The following is a 10,873-nucleotide window of genomic DNA, read 5'->3' as shown; positions in this document are numbered from 1 at the left end:
CTACTGTATATGTGTGTGGCTATATTTCTTCCTGCATCCCTATCAGCGCCTTCCTGCCTGGAAGGAGCGGGTTGGACTGGATGGCCTTTGGGGGTCTCTTGTTATGGTTCCAGGACAGGTCGCAAGTGAAACACAGCCCCAGGCAAATGTCATTAATCCCATCGAAGGGGATCCATCCACCCCCATTTAGGAGGAAACAGGAAATCCCATCCCTTGAGGGCAACAGAAGGGGAAGGGCCAATGAAAACTCCCACCGTGCACTGCCCAACTTCTCCATCACTGCCAACAATCAAACCAATGGGGAACCGGATTGGAACCCGGAGCCAATTGGAGCAAAGCCCATTGTTTTGGGGATACCCTAAAAGGACTGGGATGCCGCCTCTTCCTTCCTTCCTGAAGCCCTGAAACTGACCCCTGATCCTGCCCTTGACTGGGAAACATTGGAGCCGGAACTGGGAAAACAGTGGAACTTAATGGTAAGATGATGATGGTAATGGTGATGGTAATACAGTAGAGTCTCACTTATCCAAGCTAAACGGGCCGGCAGAAGCTTGGACAAGCGAAATATCTTGGATAATAAGGAGGGATTAAGGAAAAGCCTATTCAACATCCAATTAGGTTATGATTTTACAAATTAAGCACCAAAACATCATGTTTTGCAACAAATTTGACAGAAAAAGTAGTTCAATACACAGTAATGTTATGTTGTAATTACTGTATTTACTAATTTAGCACCAAAATATCACGATATATTGAAAACATTGACTACAAAAATGGCTTGGATTATCCAGAAGCTTGGATAAGCGAGGCTTGGATAAGTGAGACTCTACTGTAATAATAACACAATCCAATGTAACGAAATGTTTTTGCTCTTGGTGTCTTGGTTTTAAGACTTATCCCTGGGGTTATTGGGGGCTCTTGATTCAGAAAGCTGCATTGGATAGACGGCAGGTATTGTTGTTGTTGTTGTTGTTGTTGTTTATATCTCTCCACAAAGGAGGCACAAAGTGGCTTGCATGAAATGCAATTCAATGCAACTTTGGATCCAGAAAGATATATAGAAACAAACAAAAAAAAGTTGACACGGCTTAACTTCTGCAGTATGGACGCCCCTGTTGTTCCACCAAGCACTTTTCTTTCTTCCAAAGATGTAATTAAAACTTGGAGGGAGAAAAAAAAATCTCATCAGTTTTAATTTCCATCACAGGGAGGAAAAGGTTAGGAGATGCGTGAGAAGGACCGGGGGGGGGGGGGGGCCGGCATCAAGGTCGCCTCCCCAGCCGGGGTCCCCCCCACCCCGGAATCAGGAGCCGCTAATGAGCAGGAAAAGGTCTCCGGGAGGGGAATGAAACCTTCCTTCTTCCTTCCCTTCCTTCTTCCCTCCCTCCCTCCCTCCCTCCCTCCCTTCCTTCTTTATTTTCTTCCTTCCTTCCTCCCTCCCTCCCTTCCTTTACTTCCTTCCTTCCTTATTTCCCTCCTTCCTTTCTTCCTTCTTTACTTCCTTCTTCCCATCCTCCCTCCCTCACTTCTTTATTTTCTTCCTCCCTCCCTTCCTTTACTTCCTTCCTTCTTTACTTCCTTCCTTCTTTACTTCCTTCCCTCCTTCCTTTCTTTACTTCCTTCCTTCTTCCCTTCCTTCCCTCCTTCCTTCTTTACTTACCTCCTCCCTCCCTTCCTTTACTTCCTTCCTTCTTTTCTTCCTTCCTTCCTTCTTTCCTCCCTCCCTCCCTTCCTTTACTTCCTTCCTTCCTTATTTCCCTCCTTCCTTTCTTCCTTCTTTACTTCCTTCCTTCTTCCCATCCTCCCTCCCTCACTTCTTTATTTTCTTCCTCCCTCCCTTCCTTTACTTCCTTCCTTCTTTACTTCCTTCCTTCTTTACTTCCTTCCCTCCTTCCTTTCTTTACTTCCTTCCTTCTTCCCTTCCTTCCCTCCTTCCTTCTTTACTTACCTCCTCCCTCCCTTCCTTTACTTCCTTCCTTCTTTTCTTCCTTCCTTCCTTCTTTCCTCCCTCCCTCCCTTCCTTTACTTCTTTCCTTCCTTATTTCTTCCCTTCCCTTCTTCCTTCTTTACTTCCTCCCTTCCTTCTTCCCTTCCTTCCTTCTTCCCTCCCTCCCTTCCTTCTTTATTTTCTACCTTCCTTCTTTACTTCCTCCCTCCATCCCTTCCTTCTTTATTTTCTTCCTTCCTTCTTTACTTCCTCCCTCCCTTCCTTTACTTCCTTCCTTCCTTCCTTATTTTCTTCCTTTCTTCCTTCTTTGCTTCCTCCCTTCCTTCTTCCCTTCCTTCCTTCTTTACTTCCTTCTTTATTTTCTTCCTCCCTCCCTTCTTTCCTCCCTCCCTTCTTTCCTTCCTTCTTCCCTTTGATTCTTTCTTATTTCCTTCCTTCCTTCTTCTTTTCTTTCCTTCCTTCTTCCCTTCCTTCCTTCCTTCTTCCCTCCCTCCTTCCCTTCTTTATTTCCTTCCTTCCTTCCTTCCTTCCCTCTCCATTGTAAATCTTTCCATTATAAATCTGGGGAGCTCCCAATGTGGGGACTTGAGAGAAGCCTCCCACAGGATGGTCAAACATCTGGGCAATGTCCTGGGCAAGGTCCTTGCAGATGGCCAAACCTCTCACACCAGAAGCGACTTGCAGTTTCTCAAGTCGCTCCTGACGCACACACAAAAAGTTATAAAACCCATCCGCCTCCATCCATGCAACCATCTCCCTGGTCACACTGCAATATTTCTAGCTGTGGACTAGAACTCCCATGGCTCCATCCCGACCAGATGAGCCCCCGATGGCGTCGTGGACTAAAGACTCATGACTTGAAGGTTGGGTTGCTGACCTGAAGGCTGCCAGGTTCGAATCCCACCCGGGGAGAGCACAGGTGAGCTCCCTCTGTAAGCTCCAGCTCCATGCGGGGGACATGAGAGAAGCTTCCCACATGGATGGTAAAAACATCAAAACACCCAGGCGTCTCCTGGGCAACATCCTTGCAGATGGCCAATTCTCTCACTCCAGAAGCAACTCCGGTTGCTCCTGACACGAAAAAAAAATCCCTACCAGATGGGGTGCATCTGTACTGTACAATAAATGCAGTTTTTAAGTTACTTTCACTGCAATGGCTCCTTCCCTCCTTCCCTTCCTTTATTTCCCCCTCCTCCCTCTTTTCTTCCCTCGCTTTTTCCTCTCTTCCTCCTACCTCCATCCCGCCCTTCCTTCTCCCTCTCGCCTTCCCCTTCGACTTTTTTCCCTCCCTCTCCTTCCTTCCTTCCTTCCTTCCTTCCTTCCTTCCTTCCTTCCTTCCTTCCTTCCTTCCTTCCTTCCTTCCTTTTCTCCTGCCTTCCTACCTTTTTTCCTTTCTCCTCTCTTTTTTCTTCCTCCTTCTTCATTCCTTTCTTTTTTCCTTTTCTCCTTCCCTCTTTTCCTTCCATCTTTCTTTCTTTCTTCTTCCCTTTCTTCTCTTTCTCCTCCTTCCCTCTCTTCCTCCCTCCCTCCCTTCCTTCCTTCCTTCCTTCCTTCCTTCCTTCCTTCCTTCCTTCCTTCCTTCCTTCCTTCCTCCCTTCTTCCTTCCCTCCCTTCCTTCCTTCTTCCCTTCCTCCCTTCCTTCTTTACTTCCTCCCTTCTTTCCTTCCTTCTTTCTTTCTTTCTTTTCTTTCTTTCTTTCTTTCTTTCTTTCTTTCTTTCTTTCTTTCTTTCTTTCTTTCTTTCTTTCTTTCTTCTGCCCTTTCTTCCTTTACTCCTCCTTCCTCTCTTCCTCTCTTCCTTCCTTCCTTCCTTCCTTCCTTCCTTCCTTCCTTTCCTTCCTTCCTTCCTCCCTCCCTTCCTCCCTTCTTCCTTCCCTCCCTTCCTTCCTTCTTCCCTTCCTTTCTTCCTTCTTTACTTCCTCCCTTCTTCCCTTCCTTCCTTCCTTCTTTACTTCCTCCCTTCTTTCCTTCTTTCTTTCTTTCTTTCTTTCTTTCTTTCTTTCTTTCTTTCTTCTTTCTTCTTTCTTTCTTTCTTTCTCTTTCTTTCTTTCTTTCTGTTAGGAACTAGGCAAGTGGGGTTTATATATCCTCTCAGGGTGGGAGAAAGAACTCTTGTCTGTTGGAGGCAAGTGTGAATGTTGCCATTGGCCACCTTGATTGGCATTGAATGGCCTTGGCTGCTTTGAGAACACACAAATGCTGAACCACTCTCACAACCACCACCTCAGGCTACACAGAGAAGTTATTGAAATCCACAAGAAGCATGTGGACAATTTCAACAGAAGGGAGGAAACCATGAAAACGAACACAATCTGGCTAACACTATTTTAAAAACTCTAAAATCAGGACAGTACATAAAGAACAACACTCAGGAAACAGAGGAATTCCAGACAGGAATCAATCAGGGCCAGCTAACACCTCCCAACAAAGGATTCCCCTAGGCAGGAAGCAGCCAGGCTTTGAAGCTGCAAGGCTATTCAATGCTAATCAAGATGGCTAATTGCAACATTCACACCTGCCTCAAGCAGACAAGAGTTCTTTCTTTCTCCCACCCTGGACATTATTCAACAGATACAGTAGAGTCTCACTTATCCAACATAAATGGGCCGGCAGAACATTGGATAAGCGAATATGTTGGATTATAAAGGGGGATTAAGGAAAAACCTATTAAACATCAAATTAGGTAATGATTTTACAAATTAAGCACCAAAACATCATGTTAGACAACAAATTTGGCTGAAAAAGTAGTTCAATACGCAGTAATACTATGTAGTAATGACTGTATTTATGAATTTAGCACCAAAATATCACAATATATTGAAAACATTGACTACAAATCCAGAACGTTGGATAAGTGAGTGCTGGATAAGTGAGACTCTACTGTATATAAACCCCACTTGCATAGTTTTGCAACAGACCTCACAACCTCTGAGGATGCATGCCATAGATGTGGGTGAAACATCAGGAGAGAATGTTTCTGGAACATGGGCATGCAGCCCAGAAAACTCACAGCAACTCCTGCAAATTGGTTCAAAAAGTATTCACTTGGTGAATTCAGGCCCCTTATTGTATGTAATAATCTGTCTTTTATGTACAGTAGAGTCTCACTTATCCAACACTCGCTTATCCAATGTTCTGGATTATCCAACGCATTTTTGTAGTCAATGTTTTCAATACATCGTGATATTTTGGTGCTAAATTTGTAAATACAGTAATTATTACATAGCATTACTGCGTATTGAACTACTTTTCTGTCCAATTTGTTGTATAACATCATGTTTTCGTGCTTAATTTGTAAAATCATAACCTAATTTGATGTTTAATAGGCTTTTCCTTAATCTCTCCTTATTATCCAAGATATTCGCTTATCCAAGCTTCTGCCGGCCCGTTTAGCTTGGATTAGTGAGACTCTACTGTATTTATTTGTTTGTCCCATATGTGAAAGACGTAAAGCACTAAATAAACAACAATATCATTCAATGCAGTTTGAAGTTAGCTTCAAACTGTGGCAACCAGACAACGAACTCCCACAAAACTGTGCAGAAATCTCTAGTTTTGTCTCATCAACATCCGGTCCTCAAAACAGTTCCAGGATTCAGTTGCATAGCCAAATTGGTTAGGAACTGGATTCAATGGTCAGTGTAGATGCATGGAGGGAGGAAGAGGAGCGAAGCCATTTCTGAAGCGAAGCCATTTCTCCTGCCTCGCAGCCATTTCTTGTGTATCCTTTCTTTGTGTGCTGAAGTCAGATAAGGGAAGTATGTACCTCCAAGAACAGCCTGAAACTGGTTTGAGTGCACAAAGGAAACCAGATGTCTTGTCTAGACATGCGCAGTTGTGGCTGTAAAACCTATATCCTGTTGTTTGCTAAAAACCGCAGGAGTTTGCTGGCTTTGGAAACTGCCCCAGGCTGAGCAGCCCTTTGGATCCAACAACAATCTCCGTATGTGTTTCTCTTCTGAGCAGATCCAGAGTTTCTTCATCAGCGGAAAGTGGACATTTGAGTCGTGCCAACTATTTGGACCCTCAAGACTCAGACTTGCGTTCCTTTGGGTGACTTAAACTGCACAAGCGACGTCGTCGTCCGCTGCAAAAAGCTGCTCCAAACAACATGGGCCAGGCCGCCAGCATCCCACCGGGGAGCCCCTTGGACCTCATGTGCCGGTTATGGGACACGGGGCGATGGCGGAGGCACGGTCTGCGTCGGAGAAAGATGATCAAGTTGTGCACCGAGACGTGGCCCGGATACAACGCATGGATCGAAAACCCAGAGGAGCATTGGGGACCCTCGGGATCCTTCGAACCAGGGCCTCTCCGGGGGATCCGGTGCCAACTACTAAAGCATCACCTCAGCCAGTTGGAGTACTTGGCTTTGTGGGAAACGGTCAGTAAGGAAAGGGCTGCCCTTCATCAGGATGTTTCGGAGGCAAAGAACACCCATAAGGAAGACTCCCCAGTTTTGGGTGTCAACGAGAGGTCGAAAACTCGTCGTGCGCCGCCGCCACCACCTCCTGTTGCATTGCCACGTCCATCGCTGGCTCCCAATGCGGTGCAAACATCTCCAGCTCCTGTTGCATTGGCACCACCACCATCAGCTTCCAGTGTGATGCCACCATCTCCAGCTCCTGTTGCATTGCCACGTCCAAGGCGAGCTTCCAATGTGGTGAAAACATCCCCAGCTCCTGTTGCATCACCACCACTATCACCAGCTCCCAATGCAGTGCCAACATCTTCATCTCCTGCTGCATTGCCATGTCCATCACCAGCTCCCAATCTGGTGCCAACATCTCCAGCTCCTTTTGCATTGGCACCACCACCATCAGCTTTTAGGGCGGTGCCACCATCTCCAGCTCCTGTAGTGTTGTCACCACCATCTCCAGCTTCTATTCAATTGTCACCACCATCACCAGCTCCCAATATGGTGCCACCATCTCCAGCTTCTGTTGCTTTGCCACCACCATCACTAGCTCCCAATGTGGTTCCACCATCTCCAGCTTCTGCTCCATTTTCATCACCATCACCAGCTCCCAATGTGGTTCCACCATTTTCAGCTTCTGCTCCATTTTCATCACCATCACCAGCTCCCAATGTGGTTCCACCATCTTCAGCTTCTGCTCCATTTTCATCACCATCACCAGCTCCCAATGTGGTTCCACCATCTTCAGCTTCTGCTCCATTTTCATCACCAGCTCCCAATGTGGTTCCACCATCTTCAGCTTCTGCTCCATTTTCATCACCATCACCAGCTCCCAATGTGGTTCCACCATCTTCAGCTTCTGCTCCATTTTCATCACCAGCTCCCAATGTGGTTCCACCATCTTCAGCTTCTGCTCCATTTTCATCACCATCACCAGCTCCCAATGTGGTTCCACCATCTTCAGCTTCTGCTCCATTTTCATCACCAGCTCCCAATGTGGTTCCACCATCTTCAGCTTCTGCTCCATTTTCATCACCATCACCAGCTCCCAATGTGGTTCCACCATCTTCAGCTTCTGCTCCATTTTCATCACCATCACCAGCTCCCAATGTGGTGCAAACATCTCCAGCTCCTGCTGCGTTGCCACCATCACCATCACCACCAGCTTCCATGGGGCCAGCGGAGAAGTTGGCTACTCCAAGCCCTCTCCAAAACGTGACCACCACTTTCGACACCAACAAAGCCATTCAAGTTTCCCATTCCTCAAAGACCACCATGAGCTCCTCATTGGAGGACTTGGAGACACATCAGCAAGAGGTCTTGAATAGGCACATCTGGTTGTCGTGGGACTTGGAAGAGTGCAAGAAATTGGCTGGAACTTTCGAGACCGATCCGCTCTCGGTCATCAATTTACTGGAAATAATGTTCTCCTCTTACAAGCTGAGTTACAAGGGTTGGGAGCAACTGTTGGCCAGGATGTTGACCCGAAAAGAGCTCGATCGCCTCCGGGAAGAAGAGCGCAAGTGCTACGATGGAGGCTGGTGGGGAGAAGGGAAGAGATTGGCGAGAGACGGCCTTCGGGGAGAAGCGGACCAGGTCCGGATGGAGATGGACCAGAAACGGTTGTTGTCGCACTTGAGGAAGATGGGGAAAGAGGGAAAGTGGAGCAAGGTCATGGCTTGCCGGCCGGAGCATAACGAGTCTCCTGGACAGTTCTGGAGCCGGTTTCTTCAAGTGGCCAAGTTGGCTTGTGTGGACATAGACGATCCTAATGACCAGTTTATGCTGAAATTCCGCTTTGTCTATCAATCTCATGAGTTCATCCGGGAATATTTCGAAGAACACTGTCCCGGGTATTGTTCATACAGCACTGAGACGTTGTTGGAGGTGGCCCATTCCGCTTGGGAAGAGGAGAAGGAGAAGGAGAAGCAGAAAGAGGATGAGCGGATGGCCGAGATGGTCAAGACGGTGGTCCGGGAAGTATACGGGAACCGAGGGGGTCGGGGCGGAGGGAGAAGAAGGGGAGGAAGAGGAGGGTGGAGGAACGGGGCCTGTTACCTGTGCGGGAAGATGGGCCACTTCAGGCGAGATTGTTACTGGAACACAGGGAGGCGGTGGTAGTTGAAAGAGACCCCCAAAGGCTATCTAGTCTACCCCACTCCCCAATATAAGTAGATAGGTGACAATCGTAGAATCGCAGAACTGAGAGAGATCTCACTGGCCATCCAGTCCAACCCCATTCAGCCATTCAGGAAGACACAACCCAATCCCTCCCGACAGATGGCCATCCTGTTAGCAGGTGTGTATAGCGGAACCAGCAGCGTCCAGTTAACACCATGTGCAAAGGACTCAGACCAGGCAGAGGAATTGAAAGAACAAAGAAACTTTACTTGTTGAGTTGAAGTTAAATAAACAGTTCAGCAATTGTACAATGTCCTTGTAGTTGCATAGGATCAATAACTAATCAATCAGCATTCAATATATCCAGCATAGCATATTTAAACTGCTACTTGACCGTAGCTAGAGAGCTTCTCCATTTCAGTGCTCTCCCTGCAAGCTCAGATTACCAACTGACAAACCCAGCCATCTGCCAGCAAACCGATACATTGTTTGAGGCCTGGCTTGCCTCTGCAAAAAGGTTAGCTCCCTTTTTGCAGAGATCTTTTTGCAAGCAACTTTGCAAGGATTTCTTTACACACACACACACACACATAACAATTTGGCGCAATACATCCTACCTCCAGAGAGAGGGTGGAAGTCTTCCCATTTCAGCACAATTCTGAAAAGGATAGGAGTTGAAAGAGACCCCCAAAGGCTATCTAGTCCACCCCGCCCCCAATATAGGTAGATAGATGATAGAATTGCAGAACTGGGAGAGATCTCACTGGCTATCCAGTCCCAACACCATTCAGCCATTCAGGAAGACACAACCCAATCCCTCCCGACAGATGGCCATCCAACCTCCAGAGAGACAGTGGTAGTCTTCCCATTTCAGCACAATTCTGAAAAGGATAGGAGTTGAAAGAGACCCCCAAAGGCTATCTAGTCCACCCCACCCCCCAATATAGGTAGATAGGTGACAATCATAGAATCTGGGAGAGACCTCACTGACTATCCAGTCCAACCCCATTCAGCCATTCAGGAAGACACAACCCAATCCCTCCCGACAGATAGCCATCCAACCTCCAGAGAAGGAGACTCCGCTGGATTCCCAGTCCATAGTTTCACCGTCAAGTTCTTATAACGTTCCTTTCCCTGCAATTTGAATCTATTACTCCATTGTGTCCTAGTCTCTAAAAGTACAGTAGAGTCTCACTTATCCAACATAAACGGGCCGGCAGAATGTTGGATAAGCGAATATGTTGGATAATAAGGAGGGATTAAGGAAAAGCCAATTAAACATCAAATCAGGTTATGATTTTACAAATTAAGCACCAAAACATCATATTTTACAACAAATTAACAGAAACAGCAGTTCAATACATGGAAACATGTAGTAATTACTGTATTTACGAATTTAGCACCAAAACATTGCAATTTATTGAAAACATTGACTACAAAACACTGACTACTAAAAGGCAGACTGCGTTGGATAACGCAGAACATTGGATAAGCGAAGGTTGGATAAAAGAGACTCTACTGTACTAGGATGTTCCCATTTTGTTGTCGAAGGCTTTCATGGCTGGAATCACAGAGTTGTTGTGTGTCTTCCAGGCTGTCTGACCATGTTCCAGAAGCATTCTCTCCTGATGTTTTGCCCACATCTATGGTAGGTATATGCCTCACAACCTCTGAGGATGCCTGCCATAGATGTGGGCGAAACGTCAGGAGAGAATGCTTCTGGATCATGGCCAGACAGCCCGGAAAACACACAACAACCCTGTTCCCATGTTCTCAATGGGTTGCATCGTTATGGTCTTATTTTACTGGACGACGGTATGTTTGAACCCCTGAGCATGAAGGCAATTTAAGTTTCTCATGAGTTTGGATGATTTTCCTAATGCGTTGGGACTTCATTGCAGGCCAATCTTTCTCTCCTTGCAGACGTGTGTACATGTGCTTTCGGTTTGTGAACGTATAGAGACCTTATAGGCTCAGAGATTGTTTTGCCAGTGCCTTCCTCTGCAACTTCGTGTCCAGTATTCATTGGGGGTCTCCCACCCAAATGCTAACCAGTGTTGACCCTACTTAGACCAGACAGGATGATCTTTAGAGTATTTAGACTGGGTATGAGCCAACTTTGTCCCTCCAGGTGTTTTGGACTTCAACTCCTACAATTCCTAACAGCCGGTAGGCTGTTAGGAATTGTGGGAGTTGGAGTCCAAAACACCTGGAGGGCCCAAGTTGGCCCATGCCTGGTCTAGATGGATTATCCGCTCTCTAGTTTCAATATGCTTTACAACCTTGTCAAGAAACTATGCCCAGCATTGTTTTGTTTTCCCCCTTTACGCAATGCTTTGCTGACCTATATCATTTCATGTGTGCTTGTTTTTTAAATTTTGGATTAAA

General features: G+C 46.4%; 1 protein-coding gene across 1 annotated transcript; it reads left to right on the top strand.

The window, feature by feature from the left end:
• Positions 1 to 305: 305 nt before the first annotated feature.
• Positions 306 to 8,796, top strand: LOC134300003 (protein FAM186A-like). The gene is made up of 2 exons (XM_062984532.1): positions 306 to 476; positions 5,914 to 8,796. The coding sequence occupies exon 2, from the start codon at positions 6,059 to 6,061 to the stop codon at positions 8,483 to 8,485; it is 2,427 nt and encodes an 808-aa protein (XP_062840602.1). The 5' UTR covers positions 306 to 476; positions 5,914 to 6,058; the 3' UTR covers positions 8,486 to 8,796.
• Positions 8,797 to 10,873: the final 2,077 nt, after the last annotated feature.

Source organism: Anolis carolinensis, chromosome 6, assembly GCF_035594765.1.
Source record: "Anolis carolinensis isolate JA03-04 chromosome 6, rAnoCar3.1.pri, whole genome shotgun sequence".
NCBI lineage: Eukaryota > Metazoa > Chordata > Lepidosauria > Squamata > Dactyloidae > Anolis > Anolis carolinensis.
This window is presented reverse-complemented; position numbering and strand designations above follow the sequence as displayed.

What these genes read in the sequence shown, in the direction of transcription:
- LOC134300003 (XM_062984532.1), top strand. Translation starts at nt 6,059, where the DNA reads ATGGGCCAGGCCGCCAGCATCCCACCGGGGAGCCCCTTGGACCTCATG.